This window comes from Poecilia reticulata, linkage group LG16, assembly GCF_000633615.1.
Source record: "Poecilia reticulata strain Guanapo linkage group LG16, Guppy_female_1.0+MT, whole genome shotgun sequence".
NCBI classification, from domain to species: Eukaryota; Metazoa; Chordata; class Actinopteri; order Cyprinodontiformes; family Poeciliidae; genus Poecilia; species Poecilia reticulata.
In genome coordinates this window covers 28,308,167-28,329,303 of record NC_024346.1, presented here as the reverse complement: position 1 = coordinate 28,329,303, position 21,137 = coordinate 28,308,167, and the positions used below count along the sequence as shown (strand labels likewise).

Sequence of the window (21,137 nt, the reverse complement as noted above, 5' to 3'; positions counted from 1 at the left end):
TGGATGTGGTCACATATTGCACCTCAAAATGTTTTCCACTAGTGAACAATGAAAATCTCTCCCACCCCCCAAAAAAGAGCACCAAAAATAAAGAAAAGCAATAAGCGGTTTTATTAGGAAAGAGTAAAAAAACACTGAAGGAAGGAGAGGGAAAGCAGATCTGCAGAGGCTCAATAAATTAGAGGATTATCGTTGTAAAATAAGAAAACCGCATCCAGGACAACATTCACCTAGAAGGGAAGAGAGAAACCTTGAAAGTAAAACACGGAGTGGTTAGACGTTACGCTCCTTAATCGCACCAAAGCCCTGGGAATGAAAAAGTGGAGGAAACAAAAGAACTTAAAAAGGAGTAAATAAGATTCATCACAGACAAAGACACACAAATAAGCAAACAGAATGCAGTACGACCGGACAGAAGGGTTAGTGGAAGTGAGCTCCCTACCTGTTTGGCTGAGCTGTGAGGTGCTCCGGCTCTTGCGCGACATGCCAACCATGGCCTGCATTTTGGCACCAATGCTGGAGCGCCTCTTCTTGTCGTCGGTGCCTACCGTGCCGACCGCCGTGTCCGACTGACTGCCGTCCGTCTTCTCCAGGTTGCACATGTCACCGCTGATGCTTGTGCTCTTGGTCATATTCACCCCACCGGATGTGCCCATCTGCCTGTTTTTCATTTTGGATGCAAAGTCACTGTCAGCCACCGCCATTGACACGGCAACGGGGGACGGGGGGAGGACGGGAGGGCGGGGGTGAGGGCGAAGACAAAAGAAGGAGGGACAGGAGAACGGAAGACAGAGGAGAAGATGTGGAAGGACAGGTGAGGGGAGGAGAAGATGGAGGTGGGAAGAGTGGAGGACGGGACAAGGTGTGGGGTGAGAAGGAGAGAAGGACAGAGTTCAGGTATAGAGATTCATGACTTACAGGATAGTTAAGGACTTCAGGAGACGCTGTTGCACATTCCACTGATTTTACATGCAATAAAAACCAGCTACGACTGCATCTCCTGCTTCCAAACCTGAATCTGAAAGTGCAAGTCTATTGCAAAATGAACGAATCGGCAGGTTTAATCGCGATGCTTTTGTTTTTACATGGAACAACGTGGCTGACTTATCCCCCGCAAAGTGAACACTGAGCACAGAAGACAAGTTGCCTTTCCTCAGCTGAACTATTCTGCTGCTCTTCTCGTTGGGAATAATGTAGGCCAGAGTCCAAATTAAAGTCTTATTTTAGCTCTGCCAGTAAAATTATCTTTAAGAGACAAATTACATTCTGGATCATGTGCTCTTAATAAGATGAGGTCCATGTAACTCCCCCAGGGTACCGTTCATTAATTAATTACTGACCTCTGTCACGTAACGGGATTATGGAGACAATTTATGGAGAGACATGCTGTTGAACATCTAGGAAGTGATTTTATTACCTGTTTCTGACGGGTTTTTTAAACATCAGGCCTCATGATGTCGAGGTTTCTATGTGATAAAGTTTATGAGGTTAAGCGCCTCGTTGGTTTGAGCGAATCCCAAATCCACTCGATATTTGTAAAATGATCTCAGTGCGATTGAAATGTTTACCATCTTATTCTATCTTTTTAAGTATAAAACTCTTCTTGTTATTATTACCTAATGTGTTTATGAAAGCTGATGCATCTCACACAAAGCTTCCAATGGTTTTACTCGATGCTTCCACTGTCAGTTTTGGTTCTGTCAGAATTCAAACATTTATTGGGAATTGTGGGAGTGAAGCTTTAAACCAGACGTCAAGCATCTCAACTCGTGTCACTGTAGCAGGCCAATCGGCTTCAGGGGACGGTTTAATGCAAATGTGCTGCTTCACAAATATGACACAGTAATAATGCTGCCTCTTTCATTTATCAAGTACAGAGCAGAAGAAAATCATTCACCCACAAGTTTCAATGTAGTTTATTGATGTTTAATTTTACTGACCAGCACCAGCAAGTGCATACTGGGAAGTTGAAGGAAGGTGATACATTGGTTGAATATTTTTTAACCAACAGAAACCTGAAGTGTGTGATATTTTTATATGACATTATTATTATCCTCTGTCTCATTTCTTTTGCACGTTTTCTTGCAGGATTGCTCCATTAATTCAACTCTGACCAGCTTCTGAGTCCTTGCTGAATGAATCCCTACAGCATGATGCTGCCACCACCATGTTCCATTAGGGGGATGATATGTTAAAGGGACAATACTGTGGATTTTCCAGGCACATAGCACCATTTTGTAGCATAATCAAGAAGCTGTTGCCATCAGCTGTTATAAAAATGTTACATATATCAAAATTTACTTTGTAATTTATTGTCTTGAAATTGGGCCTCTGTCTCTCTAAAAGCTCCTGCTCTTTCTCAAACTCAGCCTTCAGGAAGTCAACACAACATTGCTCCTCTATTAAACTTTTAACCACATTTTTACCAGCGTTGCACTGAGAAGTAGCTCCTATAATGAGCTCGTCTTCTTTTCAACTCACAATTATGTCCTATTTTTTCAAATAAAGTGCAAATTATAAAAATTTTTGCTGCAAGTTGACAAAACGCAAAAAATTGGTAAAATATAAAAACTTTCAAAAAAATTTCTCTTAAATGCATCAAAAGTAAAATTCATAATAAAGACACACAGATTACAGAACGTCCAGGTTACTGATGCATGATGGACTCTGGACTTGACGCCTGAGTAAACGGAGCAGCCCGCTCCGGCAGAACCTCGTCTCTTTACTGTCTCACCCGTCTCTGAACAGGTTCCGGCCCAGAGTCACACACACACACACACACACACACACACACACACACAAACACACACGCACACACACATACGCTTTATAAGTGTGTCTGCGTAGAAAAGTGGGACTCTCCAGGGATTCCTGTTGTTGGGCTGTGGCACCAGAGAACAGTGTGTTCCTCATCATGCAGATTGCTCACCAGGCCTTTTCATCTAGGCCAAGATGTTCCCCGGCCAAACAAAGCGTGGCGTTATGATTTCTGTTTCCTACAGACAGGCAGACCAGCCTGCTGTACATAAATGTGGGTAAGCCAACATTAGAAAATCTTGCTCTAAGATTTAAAGACAAAAAATTATTAGAAAAATATCAGTTTGTAGATAACTTTTTGCAGGTGATTTTTTTTTTGTCCGTTGAACAACAATAATTGATTTGTGGAAGGCATTTACTCATAAAATGCAAATCTTTCATGATTTTTTTTGCCGTTCCAAACAGCCAAAAGTAGTCTTCCTCTTTACCTCACATAAGAGGCAAATTACTATTAAGCTGATGTATTAAATCTAAGAAAAACTAGGATTTTACATGTGGTTTAAAAATTCTTCTGGGATGTTTCATTAGTCCTGAAGAACAGTGAAAACGGCATTAGCTAGAACTGTCAGGCGCACATTAGTTTCTCTCTGCAGGGGAAGAAAAGCTCTTGGTCTGAGAACAAATAGAGTTGATCACAGAGAACAGGCGTGTTTAATGTGCAGAAGACACACTAAGTGACCTTAATACACAAATCATGAGTCATCTGTAAATGCAGCTTGTAGCTTGTGGCAATCTATACGTCACCTGACTGAACCTTTCTGGTTTTTCCTCGACACTGATAGCAGAGCGCTAAGCTAGCTACACGTTGGGATGTCATGGAATTGTTTTTCTTCTTTTTTTTTTTTTTACCTGGTTATTAGCTTTCAAAGTGTTCCGAGCTTCTAAAGCAGGATATTTATGATTTATCTGCGTGAAATTAGCTGGAACAAAAGTTAAACGTGGTACGAGCCACAGAATCAAAGAGTTGTATCAAAACAGGGAGCAGATGACTGAGCATGAAAACAGCAGGACGTCCACAGAGGTGAGCTCAGTGTGGCCTGTGGATGTATGTGATGAGTTAGATACGGTGAAGACCAGAATTATTCATACATTTAGGTTGAAATTCTTTTTCTTTTTTTTTTTTTTACAAACATGTTTGTTCTGATTGAGAATCTGTACAGGCAGTTAAAGATTCGGCTGAAACGAACCAGGCTTTTCTTGCAACATGTGGTTAGTAATTATAAGACAAGTTTGACCACAGAAATATCAACAAAGACGTTGATATGATTATTGAAAAAGGTAAACATAATTATCAACATGCATTATTTTTAAGAAAATGAAAAAATGAAACGGGCATTATTTCTCCTGATTAGATGCCATAAAGCACTGATATTCATTTTATGTTTCCTATGATTTTTTCTAACAGAAACAAGCTTTTTGGTTGATGAAAATCGATCATCATTTTGGGAGGCATTGTATTTTAGCTAAGGTTTACCCAGAGAATAAGTCATTTTATGTCAACCCTGAAGCATCCAGTGCTGCATAACTCTTAGTAGTTCTACGATTGAAAGTTAAAAGGAAGCAGCTGATCAACATAAACTGCTTCTACTTTACAGTTACATCATTAAAATAATGTGGTGATATTTTACACTGATATTTTGAAACAGAATGTTCTCATTCTGTTCAGGTCATTCACCTCGAAACAATGAATCCAAGTGTGACTGGATTAATGTTAAGAAGTGATTTTCCTCTCAATAAAGAACCTCAAAATATTTTCAAATTTTTTTTAATGACTATTAGTTGTTTTAATGCATTTTTAGACTCATGGAATCAGTCATTTTAATTCTTTTCTTGAGAAAACAAAACTTACTCAAATAAAAAGAAAGCTGTTATTGTTTTAAATCAGTTTAGAGATAAAACCACATGGTGTCAAAAAGTAAAACAAACTGATCAGAGAAGTGACTATTCCCTAAACCTACTGCTCAGTTCCAGTACCAGTCATACAGTTCACCAAAGGAAGGAGAGCCAGAGACATCTCATAAGATGACTGTGTATCATTTCTCCTGATTAGATGCCATAAAGCACTGTTATATCCAAACAATCATTAAACAATGATTGCTGCAACTTAGCAACCACATGTTTTACAACTCCACCTGAACAAGCTTACAAATGATTAAGTTAATTAGGATTTCATTTGACTTGATGTGCTGATATTACTTGTTAAGATATCATGCAGATTGTTTTTATGAACTCTGCTAAACACTATTTGGTATAATGGCTGATTTATCCATCGCATTCACATCCACATGGAAATTCTTGGTGTGTTTTTTTTGGTGCAGTGACTTACAGGCAGGTGTGGCAGCTTACAAAAGTATTCATACGTCTTCAACTTTTTTGCGTTGTGTCCAGTTATGGTCACAAATTTCAATGCGTTTCAGTGGGATTATGACGGAGCAACGCAGTTAATAAATGAAAGGAAAGCAAAACTTAATTTTAAAACTCTTTCCCCCACAACAGAGGTTTGCAGCCTGTGGCTCCGGAGCCTCAGGCGGCTCATTGGACCTTCCACACTGCTGCTCCTAATAACTTTGGCTAAAAATGAAAAAAGAACCAGCTCCTATCTTTAAACTTAGATATACTGCCAAATGCAGGTTTTTCAGTTTATTCCTGCAAGATTTGCGTTGAATTTCCATAAAGCATGAAACAAAAAGTTCTGGTAAAATTATTTCAGATCTGATTTTCTTGTCATCAGGTTGGAATCTGTGTGCTTTTTATTTATTTATTAATTTTTTTTACATCATAATTTGTTCCACAGAAGAAAATAAATCCATCCTCTTTCTGCTAAATTGCATCTTCATGTGTTTTTAATCCCAAAACTCTAAATAAAATTGTGTTTCCTTAAAAATGACGTCAAGTTTGTCTAAAATTATAACTTGTCTTTTTCAAAAAGTCATGTGAAATTCTAAACGGGTTTTATTTGGCTTCTTTACGATGTAAAGGTCGCAGTCTGGTAAATCTGAAAGGTGTGGTGTGCATTTTAATGCAAACCTCTTTAAATAGAGGCCCCTAAATAAAATCCACAGCAATCCAATCAAAAGGTACCTAAAAGGAGTCCATTCACATCCGAGTGACCTACATACATGATACTGAAAACTGATCCTGACCAGCAGCAGGCTGCAGGAACGCTTTTCCGTCCGCAGAAACACAGAAGCTAATCAGAGTGAATGGAAATATACATGAAGCTAAATATAAGACAACCTTAGAAGAAAACCTGTTAGAAGATGCAAAAGAGTGGAGACTGAGGTGGAAGTTGACTTTCAGGAGAATATTGACCTGAGGTAAGTAAGCCTATTTCAAGAATAAATCTGCTTAATGGAACCATTGCAATTTTGAAAAAAAACTCTTGCTTTTTGATAAAAACTTGATGTGTTTTTTTGACCGTATCAAAATTAGTTTGTTCCACAAAACGGGAAGGGAAACACTCTTTTCACGTCACACGGGTCAAATGATCAACAATCGGATGTTGCCGCTGGCTCAAACCACGAAGAAGACAAACAACAGGAAGTGGTTGGAGGATGACGGAGCAGCATGTTTTTTAACGACTTATTGGAACAAATTACTCGCGTGTGATTTTAATCCTGTTTCCTATTAAACAGAAATAGTATTTTATGGGTTTTTTTTTTTTTTTACATTAGCAGGATATTGACAAAGTTTTGCCCACATCAGAGTTTTTGCTTACAGAGTTCAGACACAAATCTAATTGGGAGTCAGTGGTAAGACATGAAAATTGCAGTTTACACTCAGTCCAGTCTGGTTGAATCTCAGCTATTTTGTGAAGTAGAACTGGAATAATTTCAGACAGACTTCTAACGGCTTGCAGCAGTGAAAGGCAGATCTGAGGAGGGCTGAATACAAAAATACATGTCAGGAAACAATTGACCTTTTTTTCCTTTTACTTCAAAATAATGGTCTGCTTTGTGTTTATGCCACATAAAATAATAGCAACGTGACAAAATGTGATAAGGTCTAACGGGTAGGAGTACTTTGGCCAGGAACTGTAGGCACACTGCAGCCGTCATATAAGAACCGATCACACAGTGGAACGAGTCATCAGGTCAAAATCAGAACCAGTTCCTTCTCTAAAAGTGCATCCATTCGGTAACTTGCAACATTTTAACGTAAACCGTTCATGGCGTGTCGAGTGAGTCTGAGCAGAAAAGGTGCAGAGAGACAAACATCAAGTGATGAATGCGATCTGACAGACAACACATGGATGCAACATCGAAACACAGAGCAGCACGAACAGCAAAGCAAAGTCTGTAAGTCTTCATGTTCTTTGCTTCAATCTGCAAACTAAATCCGCCTGCTGAAGCGCTAAACAAAAAAAAAAAAAAAACAACATCCAGAAACAATCTACACATCTGCAGATGCTTTCAGGTTTGCTCTAAGAATGAGTTTTCCTGATGGAAGCGACTGTACGCCCTGCTGTAACGTTAACCGCACATGGCATTAATCCCAGCGTGATTTCTCTGCCTACCAAGGGGGCAGCTCTAATATCGGAGAGTGAGGCAGTAACCTGGATCCTGCTGTGAATTTAATTTGATGGCGAAGCGTCTTATTAGCAGCACAAGCTAAGCTTTTTTCCTGCTCTGGGATTCGGAATCCGTTTTCTCCTGACATACTTTTCACAATTGCTATTCTGAAAGCGTTGGCACTGAAGACATTGCCTCTCTCTCTCTCTCTCTCTCTCTCTCTCTCTCTCTCTCTCTCTCTCTCTCTCTCTCTCGTGGCCGCACTAAAACGGTGCCAATTTACATTTAATTTCAGCATGTAACAACCTAATCTCTATGCACCAGTTTGAAATGAAAGCGATAGCTTTGTTCGGTTCTGCACGTGTTCCAGGTGAAAGTGCAATAAGTCCGTCACGTTTTTCCACCAAAAATTAGAATTATAATTTGAGGCCGTTGACGTGTTGCCTAGCAAAAGTGAACTATATAAGGTAAAAAAAAAAAAAAAAAAAAAAACTACTTTCAAGAACAACAGCTGAGAAGCTTTCAGATAAAATAAGTAATTAAAGGATCATTAGTTTTGCTATTTTTTGTTTCTAGGTTTTGCGTTTTCTTTATCTGGGTCTTTTCTGTTGCCTGTTATTTACCGTGATTGTTTTCAGGGCACAGATCCCATCTCTGGTTGCTACGTTACCATCTGCTCTCCCTTCTCCATAAACTCATCACCTGACACTTGGATAATAAACCGTCCTCTCATACACAGTTATTGGCACTCCTAGTAAAGATGTATTAACAGTGTTTAGGTTCGTAATCTCAGGTCAAAAATGTTAAAAAAACATAATCCAACCATTAAGTACATTTACACAGTGGGGAGAAACAATGTTTGTTTTATACAAGGAAAACCAAACAATTTTTTAATTTATGATTCATTTTTTACTGATTGGATATTTAACATTTAATGGTCTGAGTATTAAGAAACATATTAGTAATCCATTATTTCCAATTTAACCACAGCGTACAGCTAATACAAGAGATAAGTTCACTGTTTGTTTCAAACAATTATTCTTATAATATGTTTAAATTGATGGTTGTTGTTTTTTTTGGTGAGATCATGCTGCAGCAACAATTGATCCATTTATTTGATATTTATTTTTAGAACCACATTTGTACTAGAGGTGCCAAAAAACATAGCTGGTAAAGAACAGACTTTTTTTGGTTGTATTTACCCAGAATGCAGTGCGCATTCTGGGTAAAAGCTTCCTGCTTTCGGAGCGGTCTCCGGTCCACTCGACTTGAACCGCACCGAAGTTCACTTCAACCGAACTGAGACCTAGATTTTTACGTCCGCATCAGAGTTTGATTGTGTGTTTACACCAACCTGACCTTCCAATCAAACAAACTGGAGTCTGATTAAAGCAAACTAAACAGGACTGGTGTGAATGCACCCTATATAGCTTATAGTCTTGCTAAACCAACGATTTCAGGAAGGTAAGTTGTTTCTTCTTTTCTTTGCCACACATTCTCTCTATCAAGTGGAAATGCTCCACTTTGAAAGTATTAGTAGGGACATCGGGGCCACAGTCACCATGTTGGGATCGGGGTGTACAGTTACAGGAACATGGAGACGTTAGTAGGCCAGAGGGGCTGCAGGTGCTTACTGAAGTTAGTAGCTACCTTTAACTAGGCCACTGCACATGTATTACCTGAGGTTAGTGTCTGAGGCACTCCTTTGGTGCAAGTCCTCTTCTTTATCCATCAAATCCTCCTGAAGCTCCTGGTCTCTGTCTATCTTACTGCCTGACTCTGTGCTCTCACCCTGACGTCTCTCCGTTTTACCAGCCTCCCTTCCCCTGTCTGCAGCCTCATCTTCCTCCTGCACCTCTCCTAACTGCTCATCCACTTCCCATGAATGCCTTCTCGCTTGCAATGGGCTGAAAACGGAGACAGATGCGAAGACAACAGCAACACATGCAAAGCAGAAAGAAAATCAAAGATAGCATGAACAACATAACAACAACAAGAGATCCAGAGATGCAGTGCAGTGAAGAAAGCAAAAATGATTGAAGACAAAAAAAAGAAAAAAAGAAAGACCAAGCTTAGAGCAAAACACCATGCAAATGAATTTGGTTTCAGTCGGATTTGAGACAAGATCAAAAGATTTGGTGTAATTTCGTAACACTTTTGGGTCACAGACTGCGCCACAGCATGACTAAGAAAAGTTCAATAAGTTTGATTCTTGTGTCCTAAAAATGGAGAGCTTTGAAAAAAACGCTGTATAAATGAGTCAATTTCTCTTTTTGAGTTCAAATAGGTTCAACAGAAAAAAAAAAACTTTCCCATTCCTGACTAACAACTTTACAAGGGTATAAAAATAGGACAGTGATTTGGTCTCGCTAACGTGGGCGTGAGCCTACCGGATCTTGCGGTTTCCCTGCGGCCGTTCTGATTGGACAGACATGTAGCTAGTGCTGCTGAACCGAGAGGCGCTGCTGGTTCTCGACACAGCGGACACGTCGCTCACATCGCTGTCCGATGACTTGGCTGACAAGTTGTCGGAGCCCCGCAGGTCTCTGCCTGAGCGCTGCACATAAAGGACAACAGATCATAAAAGGTATTTCATTAAAGCAAGGCATTTGGCGAATATTTACAAATGACAAACTAGCATTAGCAAAAAAAAATGAAAAATTATGATTGGAACGTGCCAGTAATTTAACACGTAAACAATGAATCCGTTACATGTTAAAACAGAGTCATTTAGGTAAATATTAAGTTATTTCATATTTACAGTCAATCATGGAGTCATTTCAAACAGTAGCTCAAACAAAACTTAACATTTAAGTTAAGTTAAATGTTAACTTAAATGTTAACATTTAACATTTAAGTCATTTAACATTTAACAACTTAAACTTAACATTTAAGTTGTCAGCTACACCAATCAGCTTGTCTACAGCTGTTAGCTCCGCCTACTGACCGCTAATGCTGAGAGATAAAATAAACTCAGTACGATTCAGCACACGTTTAATAAATAAACATGTACAATGAATACAAATATGCTTTGCAGTGTAAACCAGTCATTTATACTAATTGAATCACTAAATGTTCCATGTTTCAGGTCAGTTAGAATCACCAAAAATGTTTCTCTTTGCTAAACGCTTCAATAGTTATAGAAAATTTTTAAAAACTTTCTTCAAAATCAGAAGTTTACATACATTTATTCTGTGTTTTGTAGAATTTTTGGCCAAGTTCAGTTTCACAAACTCCTAGCAGTAGTTTGGTTCATCTCTCCTGACAGAAGCAGTGAATTATTCACATCTGTGCCCAAGCTTTACGTATAGAAATGTCACTTCAATATTTTTCATAATGTTCATTTGATCGCGATATAATCACCAAAAAAAAACCCACACACACAGCTCATTGCATCCACGTATTTCCATTTTAGTTTCATCACATCATGAATCTCCCCAAAGCTCAGCGTCTTTGTCCTGAAGAGCATTTACAATCAGGAATCTGGCTTTTGGAGTATTGACTTCTTCCTCTCTGAGTGGCTCTTGAGAAAACGGGAGCCGATTCTAATACAGACGATGAGCCTCGCTCTATTCACACAGCGTCTTCACAAGATCTTTTGGTTTTGTTCTGGAGTATGAAGGTGGAAACTGGCTTGACGCATGTCTGTCCCTTGGTATTCTGGCTGATTTTCATTGAGTTCTTCGTCGTCATCCAGTCGATCACACACGGCAGAAGTACGCCATGTGTGAGACGTGCCTCCATTTAACTCAAACATATATGAATGGACCCATCACAAGCTCATGGAGCCACGACATCGTCATCATCACCTGAAATATAGCAACTGTAAACTTCCAACTTTGAAGAAAGTCACACAAGTATTTCTATTTGTTCTTGTATTTAGAAAAGGGAAACTGCTAAAAAGTAAAGAAAAAACAACGGACAATAATGGAAAAATTATATTTTCTGTTTTGTTGAAAGTATTGCATACATGAGTATTTATTTAATGACTTATTGATTTATGGGTTGATTTCGATGTGTTGTTTTGTCCTTTTATCATCAACTGACTGTGTGAATCTGCAGCCTGTTTGTTTTTATTGTCATTAGAATAGAAAGAAAATACAAAGTTTGTGCTCCAGGGAGAACACTGAAAAGTGTAGCAGCCTTGCAGTTTGAAAGTTTAGAACATATTTACACTTCTAGCTCTGCACCATAAGCACTGCGCCTCTCGCTCCCAGCTGCAGACGTTCAGCTCAGCGTTCTGTGTGAGCTATAAATAGACAGCAGCAAGGTTGAAGAAACCTTTTCATAGACTAAGTCAGAGGCAGGTTTTTGAAAAAGTGCAGATTTGACTTTTTCCACAAACTGAGTAAGCAGAATCTAAACTAATAAGAGACAAAAAAAGTAGTAATTCATGGTATGCTAGAGCGACAGAATGTTTTGGATTACATGAAATACCTATTTTTGTTCAATTGCTCCTAATGACATTTACACAGGGTTTGTGGTATTACTGTTTATTTTCTATCCAATAAAATAGTAAAACAAAACCAGCAGTCATTAACTGGCTAATAGAGAATACTTTGATTACGCCACGGCTTTCTTGGAAGCCGGTCTGGAATGACATGCAGCCGGTTTGAATCGAGCCGTGTTTATATTGTTCAGGCTCTGTTTACTGTAAGGGTGGCTGAGCTGAGTGTTACAGTAACTGCTCTGTTCAGAGCACTTGCCCAATAGAGTCCAGCTTACTAGCAGGAAGGACACTGTTCTGTCAATGGGAGCTCTAGGAAAGCAAATACACAACAGACAAGAACGACTTGCACCCGAATCGGCTTTTTATAGACTTGCGTTAGCATGCGGCTTCTCTAGGTTCAATAGTTTTCATAGCACCGACTTAAAAGGAGAGCAGAGTCAGAGTCTTTGTCTTGGCTGCAGTGAGACAGCAGGCCAAGTTCCCTAAAAGTCTCTGGAGCCTTTTCCAGAGCAGAAAGGCAAACATCTGATTATGGAAATAGCTGGTGTCACATTCCCAAAAATGATAAGAGGAAGCTCTGGTTGTGTAAACTTGTATTTTTCCATCCCTGATTCCAAACTGATGTATTAAACATCAAAGGGTTTTTGTTTACTTTCAGTCAAACGCACGCAGAGCTGCAAAGGTGTATTTAGCACATTGCTCTAAGTTAGTCAAAGCAATCCACATAAATAATATGCTGTAAGAATCTGTTCATGAACCACATGAAATTATTGATAATGTTCAAAAGTCTTCACATTTTGCCATATTGCAACCGGAAAATTCAACTAATTTTATTGGGATTTTATGTGAAGAACAACACAAAGGAAGAAAAATAATTACTTTAAACAAACTCACAAATCAAAAACCTGAAAAGTGTGGCCTACCCATCCTGACTACCAGGAAAAAAAATATTGTCCAATCACCATTTTTTCAAAATTCCACAATCTTTGTAAGGTAATTAGAATACTGAAAACATTTTTTCTGGAAAAAAAGTTTTTATTTTTTGAAATATGAACCCCATACATTTGAAATTGAACCTTGATGGCAACCAGTTTGTCCCAAAGAAAATATCCAAACATCAACATAAGAATGAATTTCACATTGACAAAACTGAGCACCGTTGCCTAGCAAGAAGGTTCTGGGTTCGATTCCTGGCCCAGGGTCTTTCTGCATAGAGTTTGCATGTTCTCCCTGTGCATGGTGGGTTCTCTCCGGGTTCTCCGGTTTCCTCCCACAGTCCAAAAACATGACTGTCAGGTTAATTGGGTTCTCCAAATTGTCCCTAGGTGTGAGTGTGCATGGTTGTTTGTCTCTGTGTTGCCCTGCGACAGATTGGAAACCTGTCCAGGGTGACTCCGCCTCTCACCGGGAACCTTAGCTGGAGATAGGCACCAGCAACCCTCCCAAACCCACTACGGGACAAGGGTGTTTAGAAAATGGATGGATGGATGGATGGAAAGGCGAATGGGTGGATGAATGGATGGATGAATGGGTGGATGGATACAGAAAAAACAGAAAAATAATTACAAATGTCCACTACAGAGGACAATTTTTAAACTTTTAAATACTACGATAAAATACATCCATCCATTTTCTTTACACCCTTGTCCCTAACAGGGTCGGGAGGGTTACTGGTGCCTCTCCAGCTAACGTTCCGGGCGAGAGGCGGGGTCACCCTGAACAGGTCGCCAGTCTGTCGCAGATAGAAAATAAAATACAGTCAAAAGAATTCATATGCTGCTAAGAGACTTATTTAGAATATGCCAACAAAATTTTAAACCAAAATTTGCACAATAAAAAGTTTTATGCACTTACTTTGTCTCTCCCCATAAAATGTGCTTGTACTGAGGAACGTCATTTTTATGAATGAGAAAAAGGAAGGTACAAAAGCCCCACCCACATGTGGCATCATTGCAAAGCCCTAAATGTCCTCTCTAGACACCAATAGGAATTAATTCAGTAGAATGCAGAGGGTGGGAGATATGCAAGTTTAGAAATGTCCTCTACAGTCTCAACAAGCTTTGTAGATCCAAACATTTTTTACTTTCCCTCCTGCTAAAAAAATAACCAATAACTGTGAGTTAACTATGGACATCATAAGATTAATCACAAATAAAGGCTTAATTTATTAAATACGCAGCTCTGGAAAAATGAAGAGATCACTTTAAATGATCAGTTTGTCTGATTTTACTTCTTAGAGGTAAAATGAACATTGTTCTTTTATTCTACGAACTCCTGAAAGCATGTCTGCGAAATTCCAAGAAAAAATAGCAGAAAATGAGAAATGGTCAAAATAACAAAAAAAGATGCATAGTTTTCAGACCTCAAATAATGCAAAGAAAACAAATTCATAACCATTTAGATGAAAAATGCAAACATTTTCACTCAGAAAGAGATCAGAAATTAATATTTGGTGGAATAACCAGGAGGTTTTCAAAAGGGTTCAGTGCAGTGGCCTCTTCATTCCTTTTCCAGAGCTGTATATGTATTTATACACTCCTTTATGTGTGATCATGCAAAGTATCATATTGTGTTTAATCAATGAAAATTAGTATAAAATACTTTGACGTTTGTGGCTGTAATGTGAAAAAATATATTTTTAAAAAGTTCAAAGGGTTAATATTTATTATTCAACTTATTCAAGATATGTGGAAAAAAAAATCAACAGGAACTAAAATATTTTTGTGTCTTAAACAAAAATGTTCTATAGAGACATGGACTAAACAATGAGCATGTTTGAATGTAGCTGAGTGGGTTAGCGTCATGCTCGACAGCTTCCAGTGCTCGCCACACTGTGTGGCCGTTGGAATGAATGAGAAGCAGACACAAAGTGGATGTTTCCTGGAGTCCAGCGTCTGGCTGTGTCTGTACCTTGTGGTAGTCTTGTTCCAGTCTGGAGTCGGAGCTGGCTCCCTGTTTGTACATGTTCAACTTCAGTTTCATCTGCCTGGTCTTCTCCTCCATGTCCATACCTGAGCACAGAGACACATCCTGGTCAGACAGGAAGTTGCACTGAAGGGGAAAGGGGTCGGGTGAAAGGTCGTTCTGCCGTGGAGAGAGGCAAGCTTCTGGTGAGCCATGATGAGACGGGTCAAAATGGAGAGAAGCTTAATGGTTGACTGGATTCACACACACATTCAACCTGTTCCACCTGAGCTGCAGCATATTCAAACTAAAATATTAAAATGCTAAAGTATGTCACAAAATATTGCTAGTTAATTCCTATGTATTTGCAAATCTCCAACTTAAACCATTTGCACAAGATTTTGCATATTTGATCCTCCTTTGACAAAAATAAAAATTTTTATATGGCAGGAGTAAATTAACAAACACATTAAAAATGTCTCATTTAGCTTATCCCAGCAATATCCTTAAACTGACGTTTGTTTCAATGTGCCTATTTATACTGCTGCTTGTGGTTTTATGGTCAAATGTCTTTTAAGCAGAATAGGTTCACAGAAAAAAAAAACCCTCCCACAAACTCTAAACGTCAATACAAAACTTTCCACTAGGACATCATCATCAGTTGTTCAGTCCCAAAATATTCCTGGAACGAAAACAGATGCATTCTTTCTGCAGCAGCTACACCTCCACCTACCCACTGCAGGCTTCGTCTCTACAGCTGCATCATCCGATGGCGTGATCCAATGAATGCAAACACACGCATTGTGCCATGCACATGAGCAATGAGGCTGAACATTCAGACACATACACACCGACAGAAAGATAAAAAGCAGAACAGATACGTTGAGATTGAGGTTTAAATAAAAGGGAACTCGTCTCTCTGTTAATTTAATTCTTTGTCACGTTTAGTAAGCATGTGCTTATTATCATTTTTCACAACCCACAGGACAGGGTTTTAGCTTTTATCAGCTGATAGATGTAGAGAAACAAAACGGGATGATGATTGTGACTGTAGCTGACTGGTTGGATGTAAAAACAACAGCAAAAAAAAAAATAATAATAATCCAATAGTTTTACGGTCAGTGAACACACCACACCCAAGCATTAACAACACTCGGTGTCAAAGTTGTTATCGAGGGAAGAAGGATCAAAGTTAGCAAAGAGGTGTAAACTACTTAAAAGAAAGCTGTTTTCATATGTTTAGAACTGTTGCTTTGGAGCAAGAAGGATTGTGTGTTCAGACTGGAATTGGACCCACAACCTTTGCGTGTGGGACTATCTCCCACATAAAACCAGTCGGCCATAAGGATGATCGGTCACTCTAAGCTGGAACCCAAAAGGAACCGTGGACGGACATGTGGGTGTAAACGTTTCAACACGTCTTTTGTATAATCAGACTGATACTGTGTGAAAGAGAACAGGACGTTCAGCAGGTAACAGGAAGGCTGAATGGAGCGCAGCACGAGTGTGTTAAATCAGAAAATGCATGTTTTCTGGACTCTTTCATTTGAAGGCAAGGATCTACGTTCTCTACAGGACAGACAGGAAATGCTGTTGTAGTGATGCTAGCTGCGCTAACTGTTCTTAACACCAATACGCTGTAATGAACTCAACTTAAAATAATTTTGTCTCTAGTTTACAACGATGGATGTTGCTTGAGTTCCACGTAGGGCTGGCCAATCTGACTGCAAAACAAGTCACAATATATTGGTTTCGTATCAGTCAGTATCGATAATTGTTTTTGTTTTTTTTCTTTTTAATATTTTAAATCCTACCAAACTGATGATGTGACTTTTCCTGTTTTATCCAGTTTCCTCTTGAGCTCATTTTCTTTTTTCACTCCACGCTGTTGTTTTTGTATTTTTAAGCAACTAAGTTGATAAACAAGTGGTTGCTAGGTAACCACAGAGCGAGTGAGTTAGTAGATGGCACCAATCTTGTTTAGCTCAGAGAGGTTAAGCAGCTAAAAATCTTTCCACTGCCTACATCCTGCAGAATGCTGAATCAGAGCTCAGTGAACTTATTTAAATTTCTATTGATGTGTCTACCGCGATGTACATTGTCAATTTTTAAGCTCAAACCTATCCAGTATGGATAATTTATGATTTAGATTTTTTTTCTAGTTTCTTTTTCTAGCCTTTATGCTGTGAAGACTAGATAAAACTATTTGAGTTCTGCTTTGTTTTCCAACTTGATAGAATCAACTAAATATTTTTTGTCAAATGAAAACCTTGGAAAAACCCAACAAAAACTTGGAAATCTTTCTTTAGAGAATATCTTTTGTATACGCGGCATTCCATTGTAATGTTAGATACAGTAAACTGTGTCATGTTGGCTAAACATTTAAACTGCTTTTACAATGTTTTGATTCATCTGATGAAATGTATTTCTGAAGGATTATCTTTGCATTCATAGTTCTTTGTAAGATGTAAAAAGATTCTCATGTGTGAACAAATAATTCACATGAGAAATCTGAGACCAACGTCAAAATAAACAACAAAAATCGTAGCATCTTAAAGGTTTTTAAATGCCATCATCAAGCTACCACCTAATTGTGAAAGAGAACAGGAAGCAGGAACAGTCTTATAAAAAGAGCTGCATTTCCATTAACCCCAGAAATGCATAAACTGAAATGACGGAAATAAATAACCTTAATGGAAACACACCAATATTCAAAAACTCATTTTTTTTTGCTAAAATATTTTTTGCGCTAGTATAAGGTAGTTTTTCAACCATATCAAAATAGATGTATTTTGCAAATTTCACGAGTTAACAGCCAGATGTTTGGAGGGGGGGCTGGAGGGGGGGGTTGGACAATGTGGCTCCACCAGAGCTCTCACAGCTTAACAACTCATAAAAAGTTGTGTTGAATCTATAGCTCTTCCGTAAAATCGGCCACTACAATTTCTCCAAAATGGCGCATACGTAGTCGCTCCCAAGTACAAGGAGCTTGTTGCTCCAACGCCTGAATAAGATGCAGACGTCTCCTCTGATGGCTGATAAATGATGGATGAATTATAAATATAACTCATGTAACCGTTCACATCTGTCGCTGACATGACTGCTAATAACTTATCGCCTGAGCAAGCTTATTCACGTGTGATTTTAATTGAATTTCTTAGGGTTAGGGTAGGGTTAGGGTAGGAATGTTTCCACCTAGGGTGGAAACATCGGAATTGTGAAATTATGTTTTTTCAACATCAGCAGAATATCGACAAGCATTTGCGCACATATGTAATGGAAACACAGTTAGTGTCTGCTGTAATGAAACAGCTCTGGAAACACTTGCTATCGTTGAGCCCAGAAAATAAAGTTACAGACACGACAGAAGCTGGAAGCGCCATCAGGGCAACTAAAAGAGTGCAAGAGAATGGAGTCAAGCAAAGCGCGGACAGAGTAGACGGCTGGGATGAGGGGAGGCGGATGGGGGTCTGGGGAGGAGGGTAGGGTTGGGCGGGCAAGAAAGGAAGAGGAAGCAGCAGAAGAAGAAGGGACAGACCTGAGTTCGTCCAACTTGGTGAGTCCGTGTCTTCTGGGTTTACATCACAAAATGGACAGACACAGACAGAGGAGAGGAACATGGATGTAAGAGGATGCACAAAGGGTAAAAAAGGGAGGGGTGCCAAGTTGGAGGAGGACAGTGTGCGTGAGTGTGTGTGTGTGTGTTTGTAGAGGGGTGGGTGATGCCATCATTGAATGTGTCAGGTTTGAAGAGTTAGAATGAGAGGGAAGTGGAGGAGGGTCGGGGAGGAAGATGGGGTTTGGTGGTGGAGGGCGGGGAGGGCACAACACAACACAACAACAATACAACACAACATTGACAAAACAGCAAACACAGAGGACACAAACAAAATTCATCACATTCTCCAACAACACACAAACTCCACCATGGGCGTTGTGGGAAGTCGAAACAGAGCAAGAAGGTGCAAGACTGGGAGAGGCTAAGGCAGAGGCCAAGAGTTTAGTCATTAGAAACTGAAGAGGGGAAGGAAATCTGGGGGGGAAAAAAGAGCTGAAACAGGAAAGAGATGTTAATGGATCAAACCTGACAAAAACTGGAGAGCGAGAGAAACAGAGAGAGGAGAAGGAGTAAAGGAAGAAGTGGATGTCGCTTCTTGTGGGGAGAGACAGCCTGGAAAAGTAACAGAAAAGAAAAAAAAAACACAGCAGGAACTAAAGAGACTGAGCAGCGAGTGCACAAAAAGAAAAAACAGCCAACTCCTTCAGCTGGTGTCTCACCAGAAAGAAAAAGGAAAAGAAGGTGAAATTGGTAAAATGTCACCTTGTAGCAAAGTAGAAGGCAGGTGTATGTGTTAAGATGTAAACACATTGACAAGCAGACGCATGCAGAAGTCATCCGGTTTGTTTCAGGAAATTATGTTACGCAACAGCAGTAAGTTCCTGTTCCAAGGCATTTCACTCTCTCTCTGATATATTTATGCGGAATTCATAATCATATTTTTCTTCCCCTTTATGTTATTAATAACTTTGCAGCCTGCTAGAACTGACTTTTTATTTCTACAAACTGAACTGAACCCTCCAGTTCACTAGCAGCAGTCATGATTCTGAAAACAGGAACCCGTTAGCATGCAGGACGTTAGCACATGAGCTACCACCACTCCACGTGTGACCGCTTCCCCTCGGAGTCGTTCTGACCCCTTTACCACGCAACCTTCATTCCTGATCTGAAGCAGCGCTCACATCACAACTCATTTTTCAAACCACCTTCCAGCAAAATTAGCATTTTGATTCTTTAATACCCAATTAATGCCTTTTTAATGAAGTGGAGCATGAATAAAAAGGCAATCAGAGACAGGTGACTCATTAGCTTTCATCTCTTTGTGACGACCAGCATCATCAAATTAAGAGTGGAATGAGAGCAAGAACAAAAACGATGTTGTGTTGCTGACCAAGAGACCTGAGATAAAAACGAGTCTGTTTAAGAAACACACACATGTTTGCGTGGTTATCTTTGTGGGGACTTTCCATTGACTTCCATTCATTTCTACAGCCTAAACGAGGGTTGGGCAATCCTGGTCCTCAAGGGCTGGTGTCCTGCAACTCTTAGATGTCTCCCTGGTACAACGCATTTGAATCCAACAGCTGAATCACCTCCTAAGTGTGGTCAAGTTCTCCAGAGTCCTGCTAACGACCTCATTATTTGACTGAGGTGTGTTGAAGTAGAGATGCATCTAAAAGTTGCAGGAAACCGGCCCTGGAGGCCTGGAGTTGCCCACCCCTGGCCTAAACCTTACCCTTACCGGCATCCTGCATGTTTTAGTTCTCTCCCTGGTTTAGCACACCTGCATCAAATGATGGCTCATTAGAGGCCTATGGAGAACATTGACTTACTGAGGAGGTTGTTACTATCAATAGGGAGAGAACGAAAACATGCAGGATGCCGGCCCTCGAGGACTGACTTTGGGCATCCCTGCCCTAATCCTAACCCTAACCCTAACCTTACACAAAACTCAATTCACACTTTAGTCCTAAATCTGACCCCTGACCCAAAAACTGTGTTTCTCCTTGTGGGGGACTAGGCTTCAGTCCCCACAACATAGTATGTGTCAGGAAAATCGTCCCCACAAGGTCTTACAAACAAACACGCACACCAAAAAAAAAAAAAAAAAAAAAAGACACAGTTACAGATAAATAATGAACAAAATTATATTCACTGGCAATAACTTGAAATGTAAAAAGATTGACTCTCTATATATCACTTAGGAACACAACAACAGTCAGTTATCTACATATAACAGACAATATTCAGCTGATAGAACATTCAGAACGTCCCACACATAAAGCCAACCAGCCAGCCGGTAAGTTTGATCACAAAATGTTTTTATTTCTGAGCTGACAGCACGGGTCTCTGTTGAACATGAAAAAAAAAGCATTGCAATTTGATTTCATTTTAGGGTTCAAGCTTCTAAAATGGTACAAATGTTGCTTTCCACTCTGTCAAATTGTATAAAATTGTATCTATTTGTGCAAGAAAGTTAATTAAAAAGCTTTTAACTTTAGAGGCTTTGATGTCATTCATTATTCTCCTGCTTTGTCTGATGAAAATGTGACAGTTTCTACAATCTAAAGGACCGTAGCATAAAGAATAAAAATCAATGGAATCTGGAGGACACGTTGTATTAGCAAAGAGAAAAAGAGACTTAGTTCAAAGGTTAATGAAGATGTGATTCTTTGGAAGTACAATGCAGCATACACAGAACGTCAAGACAGGAGGATGTCACACAAATCCAGCATAGGAAAACCGGAACAAAAGAGAAAAGCTATGCCTAATATGTCTTTAAATAAATCTTATGAAATGGAGCCACTAGTTGGTTTTATTCACACTGTGGAAACACACACACACACACACACACACACACACACACACACACACACACACACACACACACACACAC

General features: G+C 39.4%; 1 protein-coding gene across 35 annotated transcripts in view; it reads right to left on the bottom strand.

Annotated features, from left to right (window-relative positions):
* The window catches only part of rims2a (regulating synaptic membrane exocytosis 2a), a 160,578-nt gene that overhangs the window by 18,473 nt on the left and 120,968 nt on the right, over window positions 1-21,137 (bottom strand). For 22 of the 35 annotated variants that reach the window (XM_017309469.1, XM_017309463.1, XM_017309459.1 and 19 more), the window contains 5 exons: window positions 18,221-18,253; window positions 14,689-14,789; window positions 9,719-9,885; window positions 9,008-9,235; window positions 443-660 (listed from right to left, as the gene is read on the bottom strand). The exons of 5 other annotated variants lie outside the window; for them this stretch is intronic. In XM_017309469.1, the coding sequence (XP_017164958.1) occupies window positions 443-660; window positions 9,008-9,235; window positions 9,719-9,885; window positions 14,689-14,789; window positions 18,221-18,253 (747 nt within the window). Of the gene's footprint in view, window positions 1-442; window positions 688-9,007; window positions 9,236-9,718; window positions 9,886-14,688; window positions 14,790-18,220; window positions 18,254-21,137 lie in introns of all 35 variants that reach the window. 8 more of the 35 variants (XM_017309486.1, XM_017309471.1, XM_017309473.1 and 5 more) reach the window with 4 other exon arrangements.